The sequence below is a fragment of the Mollisia scopiformis genome (assembly GCF_001500285.1).
Source record: "Mollisia scopiformis unplaced genomic scaffold LY89scaffold_5, whole genome shotgun sequence".
NCBI classification, from domain to species: domain Eukaryota; kingdom Fungi; phylum Ascomycota; class Leotiomycetes; order Helotiales; family Mollisiaceae; genus Mollisia; species Mollisia scopiformis.
Window position 1 is genome coordinate 1,211,518 of NW_017263585.1, and position 22,596 is coordinate 1,234,113.

At 47.4% G+C, this 22,596-nt stretch overlaps 10 protein-coding genes across 10 annotated transcripts; 5 read left to right on the plus strand and 5 right to left on the minus strand.

The window, feature by feature from the left end:
- Positions 1-145: 145 nt before the first annotated feature.
- On the minus strand, positions 146-2,674 carry LY89DRAFT_694837 (uncharacterized protein; the record flags this gene model as incomplete). The annotated part of the gene is made up of 8 exons (XM_018216732.1): positions 146-1,093; positions 1,139-1,402; positions 1,452-1,897; positions 1,949-2,238; positions 2,312-2,403; positions 2,475-2,489; positions 2,554-2,568; positions 2,630-2,674. The coding sequence occupies 8 exons, from the start codon at positions 2,672-2,674 to the stop codon at positions 146-148; spliced, it is 2,115 nt and encodes a 704-aa protein (XP_018075646.1).
- Positions 2,675-3,108: 434 nt separating this feature from the next.
- LY89DRAFT_681849 (P-loop containing nucleoside triphosphate hydrolase protein) lies at positions 3,109-4,258 on the plus strand. The gene has a single exon (XM_018214386.1). The coding sequence runs from the start codon at positions 3,403-3,405 to the stop codon at positions 4,087-4,089; it is 687 nt and encodes a 228-aa protein (XP_018075647.1). The 5' UTR covers positions 3,109-3,402; the 3' UTR covers positions 4,090-4,258.
- A 1,313-nt stretch (positions 4,259-5,571) lies between these two features.
- Positions 5,572-8,879, plus strand: LY89DRAFT_577256 (P-loop containing nucleoside triphosphate hydrolase protein; the record flags this gene model as incomplete). The annotated part of the gene is made up of 2 exons (XM_018208883.1): positions 5,572-6,082; positions 6,130-8,879. The coding sequence occupies 2 exons, from the start codon at positions 5,572-5,574 to the stop codon at positions 8,877-8,879; spliced, it is 3,261 nt and encodes a 1,086-aa protein (XP_018075648.1).
- Positions 8,880-9,613: 734 nt separating this feature from the next.
- On the plus strand, positions 9,614-9,951 carry LY89DRAFT_547954 (uncharacterized protein; the record flags this gene model as incomplete). The annotated part of the gene is made up of 2 exons (XM_018208265.1): positions 9,614-9,795; positions 9,843-9,951. Coding segments are annotated over 2 exons (291 nt in total), but the record flags the coding sequence as incomplete, so codon positions are not given.
- A 2,060-nt stretch (positions 9,952-12,011) lies between these two features.
- Positions 12,012-13,667, minus strand: LY89DRAFT_665735 (uncharacterized protein; the record flags this gene model as incomplete). Its single annotated transcript, XM_018212864.1, has 4 exons — positions 12,012-12,761; positions 12,824-13,211; positions 13,275-13,459; positions 13,509-13,667. 4 exons carry the CDS (start codon positions 13,665-13,667, stop codon positions 12,012-12,014), a joined length of 1,482 nt encoding a protein of 493 aa, XP_018075650.1.
- Positions 13,668-14,165: 498 nt separating this feature from the next.
- On the plus strand, positions 14,166-15,121 carry LY89DRAFT_681853 (uncharacterized protein). Its single transcript, XM_018214387.1, has 3 exons — positions 14,166-14,665; positions 14,716-14,751; positions 14,810-15,121. Exons 1-3 carry the CDS (start codon positions 14,483-14,485, stop codon positions 14,834-14,836), a joined length of 246 nt encoding a protein of 81 aa, XP_018075651.1. The 5' UTR covers positions 14,166-14,482; the 3' UTR covers positions 14,837-15,121.
- A 237-nt stretch (positions 15,122-15,358) lies between these two features.
- LY89DRAFT_577873 (ankyrin) lies at positions 15,359-15,598 on the minus strand (the record flags this gene model as incomplete). Its single annotated transcript, XM_018208919.1, has 1 exon — positions 15,359-15,598. A coding segment is annotated over one exon (240 nt), but the record flags the coding sequence as incomplete, so codon positions are not given.
- A 1,220-nt stretch (positions 15,599-16,818) lies between these two features.
- LY89DRAFT_770557 (alpha/beta-hydrolase) lies at positions 16,819-18,756 on the minus strand (the record flags this gene model as incomplete). Its single annotated transcript, XM_018221855.1, has 1 exon — positions 16,819-18,756. One exon carries the CDS (start codon positions 18,754-18,756, stop codon positions 17,254-17,256), a length of 1,503 nt encoding a protein of 500 aa, XP_018075653.1. The 3' UTR covers positions 16,819-17,253.
- A 578-nt stretch (positions 18,757-19,334) lies between these two features.
- LY89DRAFT_705124 (uncharacterized protein) lies at positions 19,335-21,408 on the plus strand (the record flags this gene model as incomplete). The annotated part of the gene is made up of 3 exons (XM_018217430.1): positions 19,335-19,398; positions 19,475-20,058; positions 20,182-21,408. The coding sequence occupies 3 exons, from the start codon at positions 19,335-19,337 to the stop codon at positions 21,094-21,096; spliced, it is 1,563 nt and encodes a 520-aa protein (XP_018075654.1). The 3' UTR covers positions 21,097-21,408.
- A 179-nt stretch (positions 21,409-21,587) lies between these two features.
- LY89DRAFT_431394 (uncharacterized protein) lies at positions 21,588-22,025 on the minus strand. The gene has a single exon (XM_018207475.1). It carries the CDS (start codon positions 21,961-21,963, stop codon positions 21,658-21,660), a length of 306 nt encoding a protein of 101 aa, XP_018075655.1. The 5' UTR covers positions 21,964-22,025; the 3' UTR covers positions 21,588-21,657.
- Between the last annotated feature and the right edge of the window lie 571 nt (positions 22,026-22,596).

Sequence of the window (22,596 nt, forward strand, 5' to 3'; positions counted from 1 at the left end):
GCAGATATTGAAGCCAGAAGGAATAAATCCACCCTTTCGCTGTGATATGGTGATATAACTGTCGGGGCGGAAGGTTTACATACTCAGCTCAGCACTGAGTGGCCACCGAGTAGTTGGTTGGGGATGGAGCGATAATCGAACCAGATCAGGCATGGGATCCATTTTGAGGATCATGCCAATTCAGTGACATGTCGAAGTCGTCCATGTTGTAGAAATCTCCCGGAATATAGTCAAAGTTTTCTTGTTCTTGCGTACTTGGAAAGCCATAAACACCGTCGAAAAGATTCGTCATTGGCGGCCCATCGAAAAAGAACTGCAATGCTGGATCAGCTGAGTATGCCTGATGCGTGGCGTAATCAACCGAGCTCTCCTGGAGTGATTCGTCACCAAAAGTTGAAAAAGCATTGGCCACTTCATCAGGAGCAGGCTGTGATGGTATCGTTGATCCAGCTTGATGATGCTGGTGGATACGATCAAGCACAGCGATACACCGCAGTGCAGCGGGGTTCGTGATGCCAAGCTGGGTGAAAGATCGCCTTGATCGCTCGATGGCTTCTCTCCAAATGGATGCTTGTCCGTCCTGTGGTGACTGTAGTAGGCCAAAGTCGAGGACTAAGACGGCTTGGAATAGGAAATATGTGGCATACCAGCTCAACCCTTGGTGAAGCCTCTCATTCGTATCGCAAAATGTACAAATTGCGTCGACTGATTCAAGGGCAACAAGAATGCAGTTCTGAACCGCAAGTTCACTTCTTGGCCGCACCCTATTGTTTCTCTGACCACCTCGCCAGAGCATCATTCGAAGGTTCTGTTCCTTCCACAGAATGACAGATCTTGGTCCGTGAAACCATGTTGGAGATTTGGGATCGTGGAAATAAGGCGGTAAAGAGACTCGCCATGTCCGGAGTTCTTCCTCGAATTTGTGGGCTAACTCCTCGTTGATTACAGCGTTACTGATATGAGCGGACAGAAACTCGTTGTAAATCTTGTTTGCGATAACTGCCAGTTGAGCTTGTGCAATCATGGCAGAATAGGTCGTTGGGTAGTCTACCGGTGGAGGGAGTGGAAATACTAGTTCATCGGATGTAAGATGCTGGGGACGTTAGAACTGCTTGGAGAAGGCTGATAGATCACACACCGAGTCTTCAATGTTCTGAGGTAGATGAACGTCAATGAATGCATCGGAAGCAGTGGTAGGCCTTCCCATGGTTATGCTGAAGCCAGAATCGACCATGTAGAGAATCCACCAGACTCGTCGTCTGATCTCTTTGCTCAAAGTGTTCTCCTCCCCACTAATGGATGAGATCTCACGATGGAGACCCAGACCCAAAGCCATCCTGAATGCGATGCCAATCATGTTGTAACCAGTATTTGGTCTGTCGCGTTTTTGAAGATAATTTCCCTAGCATCGATCAGCTCCTTTGTCACGGGCGAGATATGGTGAGGATCACCATCAGTAAAAACGCTTGCACTCCGGTCAAAGTACCACTCTCGAGCATACCCGCAGACATTCGAGATCGTGCTGCAAGATAATAAGGTGAGTCTGCATGGTCTTCACCAGCACTCAAAACCCAATGGCCAATTGCTAGAACAGTGTAAAACACCAGCTGCCAAGCAGAATTGCTTGCGATCTGCGATCTGTTCGCGTAAGTGTCTCTAAAGAGCTGACTGTGCAAGATGGGATACGAGGTATTATAAAATAGAAAGTAAGCATCAATCAATCCATGTGTAATGGCTGATGAAGCCAAGTCACCTTCGAGAGTGAGGAATCCTGAGTCGGATCGCTGTCTGGTTGCAATCAATTTGGAGATTTCGTGCTTGGAAGGGTCATCCAATGGTCCTCTCAACGACAGCAGTGAAAAGATCGTCTGAAGCATACTTGAACCAGCACTGCTACCTGCAAGATGTGAGTGAATAAAAGAGCGGTAGCTTTTCGCTTCCAACGTACCGAGATAGCCCGATTCAGAAGGGTCTGTAGATAACAATGCCATCCCGTCCCTCAGAGAATGAGCTTGCTCGTCATCATTCGACAACGGTGCTTCGTGCCATTCGTACTCATGGGATGATCCTGGACTTGCTTCTTCCACTTGCTGTGGACTCTTCGGGCTGGGATTGTTTGCAGCTGGTCGACTTGAAGGGACCCCATTTTTCAGGAGACTTTCAATGTCGACATCTGGATTGAGAGACTTCAGTAGAGATGTGAGCTTTTCGCATTTTTGTTCTGCCGAATCTAGGTTTCTTCACATGAGTGGTCAACAAGTGTTTTCCACAAAGTGCAGAAGGAAGAATTGGGAGCGAGATCGTGACATACTTCCTAGTCAAAGGTGTCCTGACAGGTCGAGCTGTATATACACAAATCCTCTGTGTTCTAGCACAGAATGCACATGGAGCCTCACCAGTGCACTTAAGAAGGGCAGAGTGGTCAGCCGAACTCCGAAAGTTTTCCCCATCAAGGTATCTAGGATGTAACGTACCTTGCTTTTTCGTTTCTAGGCGGCGGGTCAGTAATCCCTTCTAAGCTAGTAGATATCTGAGATGAGGGCAGACACATACCTGGCATTCTAGACACTATGAGGCATTAGCAATGTTTCCAACGTGCAACTTGCCAGGGTAATGTGTGGCCACTTACCGCCCGAAGCTGTTGTGGTGAGGATTCAATTTGGGTAGCACTCATGGTAACAGTGCTGATGTATACTGGCCATCGACGTCAAGGTTACTTTCACTTGATGGCCAGTGAGATATTCCTGAGAGGTTTGTGGAGAAGAACAATAGGGACAGCTGGCGGACAAGCAAATTCTGGAGATGCACGGGACATGACTAGAATTTTGCGGGGACTTGATGCTCGACAAAGGTGGAGAAATCTGGGGCTGCACGTGATGGCAAAGGGGTACTATGGGAGTTTGAGAGAGCAAAAGCCTCCAATGCGTATATATCTATGTCAAAACAACGAGACAGATTCAAATGAGGTGTTTGGCAGAGTTGACAAATATAAAAAGATGGTAAGGGGGAGTGCGAGTTCTGACCTGATGTTCTGACAAATTCACAGCGTGGCGCAACTTTCAGCACTCACCTGGACCGAGGCTCTTTTGCAAATCAAAGCTCCAGCAAATTCTCTGCTGCCCTTCTTTGTACCCGACAACATGATCCAGACCAGTCGGAGTTGCTCTCACCTGTTCGAGAAGCTATACACTCGCTGTACCTGAGGGAAATGACTCTCTGCGACCCCTTCTCAGCCGCTCTCGTGCTCAATCCCACGCCGGAGTGGACTGCCCCGATGCTGGTCGCATAAATGGACAATGAAGTAAGTTTGGAAATTTCTTCACAGCTCAGACAATAGGAAATACCTCTCTCCTCCTCGACAATCCCCTTCATTCCTACCTCCATCATCCGACTCCAGTCCCAATGGAGCCTGTTTATCAATCCCTCACCGACCGTGCCCTCTCCCTTAAGCAAGACCTCATCAACGAGAAACATCGAAACCGCGTCGTGGTGATATTGGCAGGGCCCCCAGGCTCAGGAAAGACTACAATAGCAGGCAAAGTCGCGCAACGACTCAATGCCAGCTCAGATACACCAATTGCAGCTGTAGTTCCAATGGACGGCTTCCACCTCCCTCGATCGACCCTTGACGAAATGCCGAATAAAGCAGAAGCCTACGCTCGTCGGGGTGCATCTTGGACTTTCGATCCAGATGGCATACTTGGTCTGGTCACCAAGCTCTCAGCTTCGAGATCTGAGCGGATAGAGACAATTCTTGCTCCCTCCTTCGACCATGCAGTGAAAGACCCCGTCGCAGATGGAATAAGCATTTCCAAGGATATACAGTTCGTGATATTGGAGGGCAATTATCTGCTTCTGGATGAGGCTCCTTGGAACAAGATCAAAGGGATGGTGGACCAGAGTTGGTTCGTGGATGTCGACCCTCTATTGGCCAAGGAACGCATTGCGAAAAGGCATATCAAAAGCGGGATCGAGAACAATTGGGAATCGGCTATAAGAAGGGCGGAAAGTAACGACCTGCTGAATGGAGATATGGTTAGACAGAACCTGGTTCAACCTGATGTGTTGGTACATAGTGTCGAGGAATGATGTCTATCTTCGTTTCTAAGTTTCTGGTACGGATACAACGAGCAGAATATTTTCTTCTGTCTCATCTCTATTCCCCCGCGATCTTAGTGGATCAAGGACCACGCAATGTCGATTTGAATCGACTTGACTATCTTATTCGAGAGCGTGGGGTCGTGTAATCTCTCCTTCAGTAGCGTTGTCCATCACTAGCCGCGCCATTTCTGGACTCGGCTTTCTCTTTATCGGTGCGAGTACTGACTACTTTGCATTTTCGAGTATTGATATAGGGGTATTCAAGAGTACAGTTGAGTTCCCTCATTCTTGTTTCGGCTTCACGATCCACGGCCCGTCTTCGAATTGTTTCCGGCTCTCTCATGAGTTGGATGGGTGCAATTATTCTTCAGAGAAAGCAAAGGTTTGATTCCTAAGAACCTACGCAGGGGACATAGTTTGGGGGCCACTGCAGCCTCCAAAAGCCCCTGCTAGTGCAGGCTCCGCGGTCAGCAACGTCTCGATTCTCTCGATCCGCAGCAACGTGCAGCAAACCGCGACGAGAGACGGCGACGCCGTCTGTGCATAAAATGGATTCGCACCCTGTTATCTTGCAGGTATGAGTCCAATATGAGTCCCACCTGTGGGTCTGTCAATGGCTGCTTCGGTGCGACTGGTTCTCTCAAACGCCTCACCGAGTATGCATGTTCCCTAGGATGGCAATCATGTACTTGTGTGCTGTTAGATCTCTTGTCGAAAATTTTCTTTCGAGTTCTTCTTCAATTTCATTGCGTTGTCCTGTTCAGAAAAACGGAAGACCGATTTGTTCGAAAGCTTTCCACCAAGTCGTGATAAAATCCGACGAAAATGTTCAATCACGTGCCCTGCTGCATGCAATGTTCAGGCAATGGATCCGAAGTCTTTCAGCACCTCCTCTCACAGTCGTTTCTGGCCTTGGAAAACGTATCGCGAAGTTATGATCAGATTTTACGAAAAGCAACGGCGACAGCTACGTTTGGACCAGACTTCGAAGTCGAGACCTCTTCGCTATCACATGATATCAAGCAGGTTCTCGAACACCTCCTTGTTATGGCCGATGTGATCTTCTCGGAGAATTGTTGTCGACAAGGCGCTGCTATTATCCCATCGCCATTAGATTGGCCTGAAAATAACACGCTCTCGACCTCTCCGAGAAGACGTACAACACAAGATTACCTCCCAGATCAACTCCTTGCCTCTCTCCGATCGAATGACAAGACCTCTCTGGTGGACTACCTTTCCCGGAATCTTAAGAAATCAGTCCTCAATGTATCACATGTCCAAGTTCCTGAAGTTTCCATCATTGAGCTGCAAAAAGGAGCTACCACAACAACTACGATACAATTGGACGAAATAGTTCTAGCGGAGGAGGTTTCTCCCAGAATGCCTCCTTCGGAACCATCTGGAGAAGTAGTATCCTACCATAACTTGAAGTTCCTCCGTTCGGCCTCGAATTTTCTCAAGCATCTTCGGATGAAGATTCAGTCGCGCTTTTTAGATGGCATTCCAACTTTTTTTATTGTTGACCTCGAAGATTTCGAGAGACAGTTCCAAATCAAGCGAGACCAGACTACTGACAGTATCTGGAATGCCGATCATCTGGAAAATCGACTTGAGGTCTTCGAAGAGAGCGAGGGGGGCATCTCGTACCGACTAAAATGCATATGTCAGGAGGACTCTGCGCACAATCTTGACCCTTATTGCCCTAGAAACATTCCCTCAGAACCAAAAGAGGAGAGCAGTGGGAGTGATTCGGAGTCGGAAACTGAAGAAGATGGACGAGTGAGAAGAGAGAAGGAGAAGAAAAAGAAGATGAGACAGAATCGAGAAGAGGCGATCAAAGCCATCATGGAGCTTGTGGGTCTTTCTAATGTCAAAGAACATGTTGAGAAGTTGTTGGTCAAGGCGAAGACAATGGCACGTCAAGGGATAGACATCAAGGATGAACGATATGGGACAGTACTGATCGGCAACTCGGGAACAGGTAGGCTATCCTGCCCACGTAGCATGTCAAGACTAACGTTCTTCGAGGCAAAACAACATTTGCAAAGCAGTATGCAAAACTACTGCATTCAATGGGGGTCATCGGCAGCGAACAAGTCAAGCATACAACAGGAATCTACCTAGCTGATGGTGGGATCTCAAGAATCAAAGGCTACATCGAGGATCTCGTGGAAAGCAATGGAGGTGTCCTATTCATTGACGATGCACACTATCTTCTCAACGATGAACATAACGGAATCAGAGTGCTAGATTATCTGCTTGGAGAAGTGGATTCCCGAAGAGGAAAAGCCGTCTTCATTTTCGCCGGCAAGGAGAAAGAAATGATGGATGTTCTCGGTCACGGGGACAAGAATCTCAGTAGTCTTCTTCCTTACCATATACGTTTCAAGGATTACACCGATGAAGAACTTCGAGAGATTCTCTGGTACTCCATGAAGAAGAAGTTTGATGGAAAAGCGGAGGTCGAAGGTGGGAAGGAGGGGCTATATATGAGAATAGCAACCAGGAGGCTTGGAAGAACCCGAGGATCGACTTTATTTGCAAACGCAAGATCGGTCAATAATCTACTTTCGCAGATCTTGGATCGACAAGCGGCCCGGCTTTCGAATACTCGAGCAGAAAGGATTACAGCTGCGGCTCAGGATGCGAAATTGCCTGACAGTCCATCAAACTCAGAGGGCAAAGAATCTGTGAACGAGGTGCAAGATGCGAAGTCTTCCGAAGACAAAGATGTCGTCGCAGGCAATATACCAGCAGAATCTCATCGAGAGAACACATGGGGATTCGTTGGAACTCGCACAACCGAGGAATTGACACCTACCAAGCTCGAGGAACAGATCCCTGCCACGGAAGTATCCAATTCATTGTCAGCGACAGCCGAAGAGGAAACTAAATCCGACGATAATTTAGATAGCAAGACCGAAGCGGAGAACAAAAACGACGACGACACGCTCAGCGAAGTTGACTCGGCTGAAGAAGAAGACTACAAATTTACGAAAGAGGATATTATAGGGCCAAACCCATCGGCCGCTGTCCTAGAAAGTCCAGCATGGCAGAAAATGCAGAGATTGACAGGATTGGAATCAGTCAAAGACTCGATCCTCGGTCTGCTGGAGCTCGTAAAGACAAACTACGATCGGGAATTAGAGGAAAAGGTGCCTTTGAAAGTATCCTTGAACCGACTATTCCTCGGTCCTCCGGGTACCGGAAAGACGCTGGTTGCCAAACTATATGGTCAATTACTGGCTGAAATTGGCATACTCAGCAAAGGAGATGTGATCATGAAGAATCCGAGCGACTTGATTGGACGCTACATCGGTGATTCCGAGAACAACACCAGGGCAGCTCTGCGTTCTGCTATGGGCAATGTTCTTGTTATTGATGAAGCTTACATGATGTACTCTGGCGGTGACACAGGAAATGAAAGTGACTCTTTCCGGCAAGGTATCATGGATACTCTTGTAGGCGAGATTCAAAGCGAGCCGGGAGAGGATCGATGTGTCTTACTACTGGGGTATGACGACGCAATGTCTGAGATGTTGCAGAACTCCAATCCTGGTCTAAACAGACGCTTTCCCATGTCCGATGCCTTCTGGTTTCAGAATTTTACCCTTCCAGAGTTGGAGTGCATCTTGAAGTCCAAGCTTGAAGATCATGTTCTAGAAGCTACAGAACCAGCAATTAAAGTCGCCATGGACGTGTTGGAGAAAGCAAGTAGTCGAGTGAATTTCGGTAACGGTGGCGAGGTAGAGAACTTGATCACAAAGGCCAAGATCAACTACCAAAAGCGGGTATCCTCCATGCCTGTTCCTGATCGACCCAAGACGTGGATCTTCGCGCCTCAAGACTTTGATCCCGAGTTTGATCGTGGAAAATCAGCTACGAACAACTTGAAAGAGCTTTTCAAAGACGTCATCGGCTGTGAAGACATCATTTCGAAACTTGAACAATATCAACGTATCTCCCAAGTCATGAAACTCAAGGGACTAGATCCGAAAGATTTCATTCCCACAAACTTCGTCTTCAAAGGACCACCAGGAACAGGGAAGACCACCACTGCCAGGAAGATCGCGCAAGTTTATTACGATATGGGACATCTTGCCGACCCCTCTGTCATCGAATGCTCAGCCAGTGATCTCGTCGGGAAGTATGTCGGCCAATCTGCTCCTAAAACCGCCAAAGTGTTCGAACGAGCTCTGGGCCGCGTTCTCTTCATCGATGAAGCATATCGTCTTATCTCGTCCCCAGATTCATGTTCCTTCAACTCAGAAGTAGTCTCTGAGCTGGTCGATCTCCTTACGAAGCCTAAGTACCACGGAAAGCTCATCGTGATCCTTGCTGGCTATACCGCAGAAATGAACACCCTGCTGTCCACAAACCCTGGTCTCGCATCTCGCTTCCCCGAGGAGATCCACTTCCCTTCTTTGGGTCCAGACCATTGTCTCGAGATCCTCAAAAGGAACTTGGGTAAGAACGGAGTCTCGTGTCCTGTACTGGGTCGGCCGAGCTTGAGTGTATGCAAGAACTTGATGAGGAAGATGAGGTTTTTGGGTGAGACGAAAGGGTGGGGTAATGCGAGGGATGTGGAGACCTTGGGGAAGAATCTGATTAGAGAAGCGTTTGGGAAAGTTAAAGACGTTGAGGATGATTTGATTTGTACAGCGGAGATGGTGGGGAATGCGATGGACAATATGTTGAAGGAGAGGCGGGCCAGAGGGGTGGTTCTGCAAAGGGAGAGGGAAGAGCGAGTGGTGGATGTCGGTTGTGAAGATTATTGAACTGGAAATATTGTCTGGGGGAAGGTAAATGAGTAGATGGGCTGTTTTCCTTGTAAGCCCAGTTTTCACAGCCTCACTCGGTGAGTCGATCAGGATGGCATCTGAAAATTGATGCTACGATACGTACTCAATGATTGGCTCTACAAAAGTCATTGGGGCTTGACATTTTTGGCAGTTCTGGTTGCGCTGCACCAAACTCAGGCTAATTAATTGGTATTTATCAACTCCATATTACATTGCAGGTTCGCTTCAGTATGAATACGAAATAGTAACGAACCTGTGCCTCGACCTGTGACTAGTCGTGTCTTCCTAGGTACACGTACCTCTTTTTCCTCTCCACCAAATGTCTTAGTGTTGATCGAATCCTCTATAAAGCTCAACGGTAGCATTGCACTTGTGAACTATTTTGTTCAGCTATGGCGTACCATGATGAAGATTTGATTGATCTAGACGTCTTTGATATTCATCACCATGATGGTGAAGACTCAATACATTCTATCGATGCAGCTGATCAACGACCTATTCATTATCGAATTGATCCAACTCGTTCTCCTCGCAGAGTTGACGCAAATATTGTGGTTGGAGACTCCATTGCCGAGACCATTGTGCTATTTGATGAGCCTGGGTCTTGTCGACACGAAGATGACGAAATTGTTGAACATCACGACCCTAATGGATATGCTGAAGACAATGTCTTGCCCGAAGCGCCAACAGTTTCGTCCACTCCAGACAATCGCAACAATCCGCGATTGGATGGTCAGCCAAACACTAAGAAACATGTCGACTGGAGTAACCCCACTCTGATGATCATGTCGCTACTAGCTGGCATTGGCTTCGCTGTCGGCCATCATTTCTACTATCGCTGGCTGAACGGAAAACAGGTTGGAGATTCTCATCATCAACAGTGGCCATTGCGGTAAGAGCGAGTTAATTTTCAACTGCCGAAAATACTAATGGTATTAGGATTGGCACCGGGTTTGCTTGGCTCGTAGCCTTGTTCTTAAAGACGTCAATTGGAGTAGCCTATATTCAGTATGTTTGGATGATTTTGAGACGCAAATCCTTCTCTCTCAGAACGCTAAACGATATTTTCAGTCTTGAGTATAATCTCTGGTCGTTCTGGAATTGGGAATTAAAGTCCGGCATGCCTCTGGCAACTGCACTAGCGCTTGTGTTATGGCGAGTTTTTCAATTCATCCGTGATACTGTTCTTCCTTTTGACAAATATTCCAGGAGCATCCCCATATCTACTCTGATACCTCCTGCTACTCTGTCTACAAAAAGAAGTGTAAGTGTTAACGCTAGTAACGAAATGGTACCCACGATCGGTATATCTGATCATAGCCTTGAACCAATGTACACGCACGGATTCAATTTCACTAAAGCAATGTTCCCCAAACTAGAACTATACCCTGGCATAGCTCGTTTGGGCTTTGCTTCTAGTCCAGCTGTGGCAAGAGTTGCGTCTGCTGCAGCGATAACTGGAACACTTGTCCCATTGAAAACGCCAACAACCTACCAAAACGTACCATACTCTATGTTTACGTATCTTCCGCTCCTGCGGTGTAAGCAGTCAAATACTTCAGTACAACATCAGATGGCTACCATGGCTAGGAGTTATTGGAGTGGCTTGCCCAGTCCTCACACCTTTGACAACCTCACGTGGAACACGACACATGGGTGCTTTACCATCGAAATAGGGTATCTTTCTGTGGTCCCCGCCGTCATACCTGAGTCTGGAAACAGGGTCTTGCTGCAAACGCAGGGAAATCGACAATATTCTTCTGCCCAGCAAACTCTAGGCGAGCTTTGGACTGCGCTCTCAATTTATGACGAGTCCGGCAAACAGGAAGAAATCGAATTCTTAACTTGCGAGCTATATAATGCTTCCATCACACTTTCAATCGAGTTAAAGTCGTCTCTCCTCACAATTTCGAATCTTGAAGTGGATTATATCCAGATGTTAAATCCTTCTGCGTTGAATTTTAGCGATACGAGTCATGCTTATGCGGCCTATGCTGGATGGTTTGATAATATCGCAAGTTTCTACACGGGTCTTGAAGCTCGGTCGGATCCCTTCGACTACATAGGTGGAAGTAAGATCGTACAAAGCCAGCTCATGGCTTCTTCCCAATTCTACAAGATGTACCACCGAATGTGGACTGGTTTACCCCCATCTCCTGGTGCAGACCCTTCTCTTCGCAATCATTCTTTCTCCGACGATATTGAAGAGTTCTCACTCAATGTTAGTCTCAGCCTTCTCAGTGATCCCAGCCTTTGGTAAGACCGCAACACAAATTTGGCTCTTTCCACCTCTTCATCCAGAAAACTAAGAATTTTATTAGTCAGACTGTGGTCACTGAGGTCACTACAACCAGCGAGGCGACAGTCTACCACTATGAACCTTCGAACCTTTTCATTGCCTACGGCCTAGCTATCTTGTTCAGCACATTTTCAGTCCTCATCGGGATTTATGCACTATGGCAGAATGGCGTCAGCCACAATGCCTCTGTGTCGACCTTTGCAATAGCTATGCAGGACGATGAAGTGAGACTTTCCATCTCTACCACGAAATATCCATCGTCCATGCACTAACCAACGTACAGGTTAAGGAAGCTCTGGGCATGGATAACACTTGCTCCATGCCCCTCGACAAGAGAATGAGCAAAATGAGACTTCGGTTTGATGGTGATGGTAGATTCAAGCTAAAAGGGTGAACGGACTAGCGACGGGTACAGCTGAAGCCAAACCATTTCTAATCATTAATTCGTAGAGAAAGTAATTACATATTTTATCAAGCATATCTAGAGCTTGAGAAGTCCAGACAAAGACTCGGCTAATCATAACTGCCCACAATAACTGTCTATTGAGGGAAACCAGCATGATATCGCTGGGAAGAGGGTGTGACATAAAAAACCAGGGTACGTTACCATAAAATAAGATGGAGGAAGGGTGGTTCATTCAGAGGGGAGAGCCTAGAAGCTCCTTTTACGTGCTAGCTGGTGCTACTTGTGATGCTACACAGGTCATCGTTTCAACATGCCCTTATGGAGATGCTGTTATGCTTTACTATGGAATCAGTATATTAAGTTAACCTGATTTCGATTTAAAGAAAGTCTTCGTGAAAGCCAGCTATGCAACCACCCCGTCGGTAATAGTATTGACCGAATCAAATTTCGGATAAGCCTTGTGGGTTCCATGATCTCTGATATATCCAGCCATCCCCTCTAACGTTATTGGTCCAAAATAGAGCGACGCGGATTCCTTCTTATGTGCAGGAAATAGTTTGAACCACGGAACGCCTAATACGTCGCGATCCGGACAGTCGTTCTTCTCGAAATTCATCGTTGCAATAGTGACCTGACTCTTCAGAGTTTCATCGGAAGCATACAACGTAGCGAGACCTTCGTATGTAGAGCGAGACTTTTTGCATCCGGGGCACCAGTCGGTACAGAACTCAAGTAGCACGTCCTTCGCGTTATCTAAGACAACATTGTCGTAGTTCAAGGCCACAACATCGATAACTGGGCTCTTCTGCTCATCGGGCAGTGGCTCTGATTTGATTGTCGGCATGAGCTTTCCCTCTTTGAAAGCTTTCACGAACTTGGACAACTCCTTCTCGGTCAGGTCAAGCCGTTTGTCGAATGGGAATCGCAAGTTCTTGATAGGCTCGCGAATGGCAAACGATGGCCAGGTTGGCCAATGTTCCATTTCGAACCAGATCTCGTCAGCCCAGTTTCGGAACCTTCCTATGTCCTTTTTGTCCACGGTGCCAAACACTATTTGATTCTTGTATTGTTTAGCAAGTGAGCGAACCATGTTGGCTAATCGTTTTCGGTCAGCCACGGAATTGATGAGTATATATCCAAGCGGTATTCCTAACTGCAGCTTCAAGTCAGCTAGGTACAGACGACAAATTGGGTGAGACGAGTATCTCCCCTTACATTGAAATAGTCATCATGCAGCTCCGGTCGAAATTCGACTACCAATGGTCGGCTAGCTGTCTTGACAAGAGTACGCATCAAATTCACGTCGTGTAAGAACTTCAAAATTTCATGCTCCTCCTCTTGCCCCTCGAACCTCTTGCAGATCACAATGCTCGGAGTTGTGGTCTGCTCTGGCAATTGCGTAGCTTCACCATAGATTAGACCAAACAGAAAGTCATTGTGCATGTCCGTTGCAAGCGTGGTGAATGCATCTTGGGATTGTTTATCTGCGGTTGCCAAATATCCTACAACTACAACACTGTTTGCAACTTTGAAGTCGGGAAGGGTGTTGGGTGTGAGGATTGAAACGATAGGTGAGGTCTGTCTCGTCAAATACGACATGATGCTAATAAAAGTGATTAGAATATCGCCAGGTACTTTGTGGAAACAGGGACCTCGGGAACTTTACTGTGCTTCTTCCAATACTCCATTGTATTTTTGGATCTTGTCCATACCCTGAAACAACATAATAGCTGGGTATGATGTGATGTTGAAAGTTTGGCAGACAGCTGCATTCTCCATAACGTCGATTTGGGCAAACTGAGTCTCGAAGCTGTTGCGCGCACTTTGCGCAGTCTGCGGGCGAAGCAACATCTGTCAATTGCAGACTCGATTTGAGTGGGTGTAATAATGGTGGGCTTACCTCTTCGAATATGTGAACGAATCGGGCACAGCTAGGGATCAACTTGTGAAAGAACGATATCAACAACATCTTGTTCGCTTCAATGGCATCTCGAAGGGTCAGAGAGTTGAGAACGAGAACTTCGTCTGTCGGCGTGAGTTCGAAAATTGCTCGTGTCATCTTGAGGGTGGTGTTGGTGTCAGTAACTCAGGGTGGTCGTCGTAGGTGATCTTCTCGGTGGCGGACCCTGGTGGGACTGTCTAGTATAGTAGATTCTAAACTCAAGAACGCATGCAGGTCCCCGAAGCACGTTTGCTGGCTTTCATATTCTTCACCTATGGATAACCTGGGGGGTGACATAGGGAACCTGGTTGCTGACGGTGCATTTTCACGTGGTAGCTCTCAGCTGTGGGTTGGGCTACTGTGCTACTGTTAGCACTGTGCTACTGTGCAACTGCATGCTTACCTTGCAGGCAGTAAGGCCGCAAAAGAACCGGGAAGACAACACAAACCAACCGCCCATTCTCCAACAAGGTAGGAACAACCCTACCACGACAGGCAGGTCGCCGATTTGGGCAACTTGATACATGTTACCGTCTGCAACTGCCGATGCAAGGGGGATACTCATTTCCAAGTGTTGGATATCTCACCGCCCCCAAAACATCTCTGTCAGGGATCGGAACTCTTGTTTGGACTGCAACCATAATAGTGTCCCCTGACCTCTGGTACTCCCTTCGGGAGTGTCACTGATTGACCTGCCACACGTAGTGACCTGCTACCGTCCGATATTCTATCCTTTTCCAACAACCTAAGACTATGGCATTTCAAGAACCTTCTGCAACTCCCTTATCTTTCCATCGCCTGTATAAAGCAACACCGCTGGGGTCAAAAGTCGTATATGATTTGCCAATTATTTTCTCTGCAATCACCAGCCGATCGCTATAGTTGAGTCCCCACACAAAATCGACCGAGTCAAGTCAAGACTTCTCACAACTATGCATTTATCTGAAGCATGGTTCTTTTTGATGGTTCCTTATCTCGTTGCTGCACTTCCTGCCCAAGACATTGGCGACATTGTCGAGCACGATGGTGATTGCGTGGATTGTGCTCCGCCGCCGACTACCATCTTTCTTTGTGCCGACAGTAACTGCGGCAGTTTCATAGACGATAGTTGCACGGTAATGAAGTTTCCTATTGTTTGAGGTATTCTACTGACGAAGCCATGTAGTCAGATGCGGATTGTCCAAACGAAACTTTTCCACGAGTAAGCAACCGTCGAGGCCGATTTCATGACGCTGGAAAGCTAATTAATGTCACTCCAGTGCTGCCGATTTATATTTATATTTTGATTAGCTCTTACATGTTGGTAGCCTGTTGTACTGTGCAAGTACAGTACATCACGTTTGTCTACTTGGCGGAATACCGTCTTGCTCCTTCGAAGTTGGTGAATTTGTTATCATGATTGAATGGGTAGCCGGCTTGAACTTGTATGGTGGTTTCATTGGTTCAATTGAAATGTTGTATACACTGTCCCTACAATAACAATAAGACGCAAACGTAGGCGATAAACAAGCCGCACTGCCTTCTCTCTAAGATACTGTTCGAAATTCGAAGAATAAAATTTGCATCTGGATGATCACCTTGCCAGCGTCCGACGAAGATGAGCAATGTGAAGATTTGACCTCTGTACATATTTCACTTCCCTACACTTTTACTTCCCTCGCTTTGATTTATCTGCATCATTTGGCAGCGTCCTTTCGGCAGATCTAAACAGAGGCTCCAGTATCTACCTCACATTATTCACCGCGTTCTATACATGGATGATTTCTCTGAACGAATGAAATACAGTCCATCATCATTACTTGTGGGTGCTAGGGTCCTGCTGGATCAATCCTAGAGCCTACATCAACTCCCCTTTTTATCAGAAGCCTTACTATCTCTTCTTGATTACGCTCCACGGCGATATGAATTACTGCCCATCCATCATCGTTGGATGCATCCTTATCAGCACCTCGATCCAAAAGCAAGGTTACTACTTCTAGAGACCCTTTCTCAACCGCGTAATGGAGCGCCGTGTAACCTTTATTGTCCTTGACATCGATATCTGCCCCACAGTCTAACAAGAATCGGGTTATGCTGTGTTACTTACAATGACCTTCACGGATATAGTGATTGGTCGCATAGCAGCCACCAACACGCCATACACCGCTAGATTACACTGCACGTTTGGTTTCGTCGAAGATTTTTGCGCCGCATGTACCCCACATGATCAGCATATGTTGGTTTTTGAGGTATGTTCCACTCGGCTCGCTCCCGGATGCCCTCTAGAATCAGTTTCCAACTTGCTCGCTGTATTACTTTGTGCGGCTCGGTCCATGTTAGGAAGGTGTTTGAATGAGATGATTATTACGTTTGGGGATCTCAATGAATTACTTGACAACGAAGGTGAAATTATTCTATGAAAGCAACTTCTTTACGATTTCGGGACGGAGAGTTTCGTCCCGCATTATCAACGCCTAAATCCATCAGGGTCTTTTTGATGCCTCGAATTTTCTTTCGTTTGCAATATCAAATAACTGTATTTCCAAAAGAGTTTCTGCAAGGCATTATTTCGCTTCATGACTTTCTCGACACTATTTAAACTGCCTCATTTCTATCCACGGTCTGAGAACTTCGAATCTATACCGACCTTGGCCCATCCCTTGATTAACATGGGTCTTCAATGCCGAGGTATGTTATTTTTTTAAGCTAAATGCCCGTTACACAGCGCTCTTGATGGGTGGGTTGGGCCGTTTCTGGCTCTGAACCGTCACCAACCCGTACTAGTACGGGCTAAAAGAACTGAAAACTGTCACCATAAGGAATCTAGACAGTTCTTGACAAATAAACTTATTATTAATATGTTTTTAACCTCAGGCTTTAAATATTAAGCCTCAATTTAAACTTTGACCTCGAATTTCAGGTTTCAGGCACCTCAATCTCTTTCATTTTCGTTTAATTTCATTTAATTTCCACAGTTTTTTAAGCTCTCCCAATAATAAATAGGCAAACGAGGAAGGCCTAAACCGTGATCATCTAATAAGATGATAGTTCTTCAAAATCTATAATCGTCAGTAGTTTGGACAGGAAATGAGCTCCACATTATAGTGCGCAGGCTGAATCTAGGCGTGCTCAGGATGCTCAGGCTCTGCTCAAGCATGCTCGCCCTCGGCTCAGGCGTGCTCACACTCAGCTCAGGTTAAAGCAGCAGTTGCTCACGTCCGCAGGGTATTTGGTTTATTCTAGCACAAAACGTAATCCCTCAGAAAATAGAAGGCTAATCCTCAAGTTTCTGCGGTATTTTATTCGGGATCGATCGAAATAGATCCACGTGACCGTACTAAACAACCTTCAAATTGCTTGAGCATTCAGGCATAGAGCTTTCAGGCCTTATGAGCGCATCTCTTTCCATATCTGATTTCAATAGACATGAAAATTCTCCAGAAGACCATCAAACAAGCGTCAACCTACTCATCTTCATGCATCGGCAACCACCCCAAACTCAAGTCCACTAACCCCACTCTCCTATAGCTCCTCACCTCTTCCCTATCCTTACCCACAACCCCAACCCCAAGAAGCAACAAGACAAACTGCACACTAACCCTCAAACACCATATCTCCTCTTCCTCTGTTGCTTCTCTCTCAACATCTAGACTCACAACCCCCGCAACACCATGCCCCGAAATTCTTTCTCGCAAGGAGCTTTTAAGCACCTCATTAGCTTCCCTTATTCGATGACCGGAAGTGTACTGCAGACGTCGTCGAGCTGTGAGACATCAATACCCTTCACCGGCTGATCCACATCACCAAGCAACACAGCCTTGCCTTCGGCATAAGTCCCCCATCCGGCTCTGCGCAGCCCATGCTCCGGATCTCTCGCAAAGTCAAGCCAAAAGTCCTGCATCGTTCTACTAACTGTCTTTTCATACGCGGTAGATGCTCCGTGAAAACCACCCTCCGTCCCGAATATCAACGGTAGCTCGGAGGCGTGGTATGCCCCTGGATAAGCAAGCGGCGATATGTTAGAGAAATTACCATCATATCGATATCTGTACGTGGTGAGGTTGCGGCTCAGGCGGAGTTGTGACGTGCGCGCTGTGCTGCACAGGAAGATCTCGTCTGTATCCCTGTCTGAAGTGGATTGGTTGAATGTGAGGCTGAGGGGACTTGGGATCCCTTCGTTGTATTCGTGCTGGTTTGTGCCGATGAGAGCGGGGACGGAGGATATGGCGTTTATTGAATAGCGCTCGGTGTAGTTTTCAAAGACGGTGGTGTTGTCGACGATGGGTAGGAACATCAAGGTCGGGTCTGCCGCAAGGACGGCTTCGATGTCTTGCCACGGTATGTCCCTCAGACAATCGATCTCTGAGCTTGCGTTGCGGCAGCCAAGTGCCGCTGCAACAGCGGTGAAGTTCGTCCGAGCTGTGTCGAATGTTCGACCTCCTTTTTTGGGGAAGAGAGCAGTCGTGGAGTCGAGAATTGTGCCGCTGTAGATTGGATCGGAAGGATATGCAAAGTTAAGGTAGTCGACGGCTTCTGCTCCTCCGCTCTCACCCCAACCAATGATTCTAGACGAGTCTCCACCGAAATGGGCAATCTGGTCTCGAACCCATTCAAGAGCGAGACGCTGGTCAAGTAGGCCTAGATTTTGCTCGGCCACGCCCGCGGCGTTAGGAAACCCAAATATGTTTGTTCTGGAGTTGACGGTGACGACGATATGCTCTTGAGTTCGTTGGATCCAGGATTGTGGGTTAAAATACAGTGAACTTGTTCCTCCTTGGATGAAGCCTCCGCCGTAAAACCATACAATAACTGGTAGTTGTTTTTTGGCGCTTGACGGCGCCCAAACGTTGAGTGTTAAGCAGTCTTCGCTGAATGAGTCGAGAGGAAAGTACTCAGTTTGGTTGCCACCGCTTGGTGAATACACGCTTAAACCGGACTCTGCACCTTCGAAGGCTATTTGCGGACAGGCAGGTCCGATGTTGGTCGCATTGAGGGGTGCACTTGAGCGCAATTTCGAAGGGGGAAGCCATCTTCTTGGTCCAGTTGGAGGGTGAGCGAATGGGATGCCTAGAAATTGACGGACGTTGGGAGCGGATGGCTCGACAAAGCCAAGAAGCAGCCCACTGTCGGTTTTGACGTGCAAATCATGTACAGCAGGAAAGCAGGCTGGAAAGCAGGTACCAGGTAATGCCAGAGCTGTGAGGCTGGTGAGAATAAGAAGGTACATTGCTGCGAAAGGTTGTGACGTGTTTATACACGAGGTGTTGTATGCTCGTAAAAAGATGAGATGTAGGTATGAAAGGGTGTGGTATAGTTATAAGAGGGTGGTGGTGGCTATGTGATGGTGATGAGAGGAGAGGGATGATGAGCAAGCAAAGGTGAAGAGAAAAAGATCAGTCTTCTTATAAGAATTCTTCTCAAGCTGAGCGAGCACCTCATGCGTAAAGATATACATGTCTCCCTACCATTTTCGAGTACTAAGCTTGAGAGGGCAACTTTGCCAAGGTGTTTGCGTCTCAAAACAGAGGTTGTTCACGAGGTAAGGTTGCAGTAGTTCTTGGAAACTTTTCGCTAAGCCAAAGCTTGTGGTGGTGGTGGAGTCGATGAGTGAGCACTAACCTAGTCCCTAAACGGTCCTCTTCGCGACAGAGTTCACAGTACTGTAGGGGAATGCTTGGCGTAAGATGGCGTCATGCGTTTTCCGGGGCCGGGGCTGAGATACCTAAGGCTTCTGAGGCTTCTCAGGTCCGTCCATCTTTTATTTCTAGTGATAGCCTTCGTTCACGCTTGTCCAGCTTTTAAATTATGGGCAACAACAAGGGTCGTTCCAGGGCTTGTACGACATGTTTGCGCCGCCGAGTAAAGTGCGGTAAGTCAGACGAACAGTTCAACCGGAGGAGGAAGAATAGCATCTTGTGGCTAATATATAATCTTTTGTGCTTCAGACCAACAGCGCCCGGCCTGCATTCGATGCGCCAGGGCAAACATTGTCTGCAAAGGCTATCGGGAGATGCTTTTCATCGATGCAAAAGCACAAGTCTTACGAAAGCTAGGCCATACATCTCCCTCGGGGCTGCGGGATGAGACTTCCTCTCCAAAGGAGGTCAAGAAATGCCAGAGTGATTCTCAAGTTACAAAGCTTCTTGCTGGCTCTCGACGTGTGCTTTGCGATTCCAAAGCATATCCTATCTGGCCAGCACCCTCCGAGTCAGCGATGCGACACGACCATTTCATCGCCCACCTAGTCACAAATCTCGATGGCCCCATAAAGATCATATGCCACAGCCAGTTATTAGCAATAAGCCATCATGTAGACTCGCTAGAGCGGGTGGCCAGGAATCATTCTTTTCAAGCCCTAGCAACAACTTTCTATGGGCTTGCTCATGCGCAGCTACCTCTCGTTCTTTACGGCAGGCGTCTATATCTCCAAGCGCTCAGCATGGTCAACACAACCATAAGTTGTTGCTGTGATAGCACTGGCTTCTTCTCGGAAACTCTCAGTTCGGTGGTCGCACTATCTCTGCATGAGGTAAATGACGCTCAATCCTAGCGCAAAGAGCTCGCTCTTTACTGATTTCCCCTGATTCAGGCCATCGCACCGACACGCAGCAAAGATCACTCTTGGCTGCGCCATATTGACGGTCTCGAGCAGCTTTTGGCCATGCACGGGTCCTTATTGAATAGAAGCAACCCGCTCGCCATTGCACTACTTGAGGTGACGCGGCCAATGATGATTGTAGCAGCTCTCATCGCGCGCCGGCCATCGTTGATGGCACAACCAGAATGGAATACGACAACTATTTGTTTACCGAACGATCATCATTTACCTTCGCCCAGGTCAGCTCTTGCCTACCTACTGAACGCTTTCGCACAACTCCCAGCGTTGTATTGTGAGTACGACACGATACTATCAGAACGATCTGCAGATCCATCTATCCAAACTAGCAGTGGCACGCACAAACAAATCGTGTCGACATCTGTTCAAACACTCCTGAGTCGCGCGTTTAGTCTTCGGGATGACATCTGCTTCCAAAGCACGTGTTGGACAACCTCTGACCCTGACTTCGAGTTTTCCAGCGTGTCTCCCACCATCGTAGCTTCAACACCGCCCTATCCTTGCACGGATATCATACACTTCTCTTCTCCACAGGCGGCCAATGTAGTTACATTCTACAACGCCATCACTATACTAATCAACGAACTCATCGTCTCGTCACTCTCGCTTCTCCCCAGCGATGATATCAACGTCCTCACACAAGCAGCAGCATCCGAGCAAACATCAACCGCCATTTCTCACATTATCAGGAGTGTCGATTATAGTTTACCATTCGCCCCGCCGCCAGAATCTACCATCCGGCCCCCAGAGCCACGTATGGCCAGTGCGTCCGGCCCTCACAACTTCTACCTAACCATCGCCATCCGCGTTGCACACCGCGTGCTTTCGCAATCTCAAGCTCCGCAGGATATTGGGAAAAAACTGTGGCTTGAAGGTGTTCTATGCACTATCCAGGACCGGGGTGGGACTTGGATGTCAAATGACCACATCTTCCGCGCTGGCAATTCGTAGAGATTCATCGTTCTGGGCAGAGTGTAGAACAATTTGAAAGACAGAGGGAGAGTTTGGTTTCGTGCGCTTGGTGAGATTCACTGAAGTTTAGCAGTGACATTGGACAGCTGTTCGAAGATAGCCAACCGTTCGTTGCGTGTATCTCTCAGCCGGAGGGGGAAATTGCTATGGCACACAGGACCAAAACCAGCGACTTTTTGCCGGGAGAAAAGTGTAGAGATCGAGAAAAAGGAATAGTGTATGAGTCAGAGGAATATCTTGTTGAATGATAAGCAGGCCCTCGAGCATGATGAGGATGCCAGTGATCGGAAGGGGAATCCCATTATAAATGGTGCAGTGCACATAGTGATTGTGAAGAACGAGCGGGCCTCGCTACACCATAACGTGAGATTAGCAACATTTTACTTTTTCACAGCTTGAAATACATAGTGAAATTGGACCAAAGTTAAACGGAAAATATATGTGATAGAATAATCAAGTACGTCGCGTTCCCTGGCTCGCGGTCGGCCGTCCAAAATTGAAGAGGGCGATGGCCAGCCTTTGGCCTTAACCACCTCTCTCCTACAAGCACACCTCTCCGCAACAATAACTCCCGTCCTCACCTCTCCCGTCCAAAGAAGCCAGACCCCTTCTTTTCGTCCCGCTTCTTTTAGCGCGAGACTGAAGCGGTTGACAGAGGGTGGGACGGCGGAGGCGCGGCGGATGGAAGTGCAGATGTGACAGCCGGTGTTGGCTGAGGTTCGAGGGATGTGCAGTTCGGGGCGTGGTGGGAGTCGGAGGAGAGGGGTGTGAGGGAGAGGGGGAGGTAGAGGGGGCAGAGCGTTGTGGGAAGGGGGGGGGGATTTGTTGGTTTGGGTTATGGATCATGAGATTTGGAAAGGAAAGCTTTATGTTGATGAATTATAGCGGGAAGATAATAATGTTTGAAAGTGAGAGGAAGATGTAATAGTGAGGCTGAGTCTAATTCGGTGAGAGGACTGAGCAAGGCGGGCCGATGACTTGCAGCTGAGAGTGGGGCGGGCATTTTTTGACCAACAACAGTCATCCCAAGCAGAACTTTACTTTCTCTTAAGGATGCTTAGATATGAAAATCTCCTCCCTCGGTATAAAATGTAGTAATTACTCCTGCCGACTTGACATTCCTCCTTTCTATTATTTTCATCTAGTCGATTTGTTTTCATTATTATTAAGCATCAATCTTCTATAATAATATGAAAGCTTTAAGAACTGATTCACATTGCTAAAGATCGCATGTGTCGAATGAACAGCTTAGATAGTTGACAAAGCTTTCCACTGACTTTTATATAAAGTCTCCAAGTTTTAAACAATTGAGCGTAGAAAGCGCTATGCGCGCTATCTGCGCTGTCTGCGCAATATGCGCGAGGAGCGGACCACAATCTCAGCGCAGTCGCCAAAGTGGTCTATCTTAGTGTTTAATCAAATACTCCAGCCAGCAATTCTCAAATCGGAGATCAGGCACGAATAATACAACAAGTTATC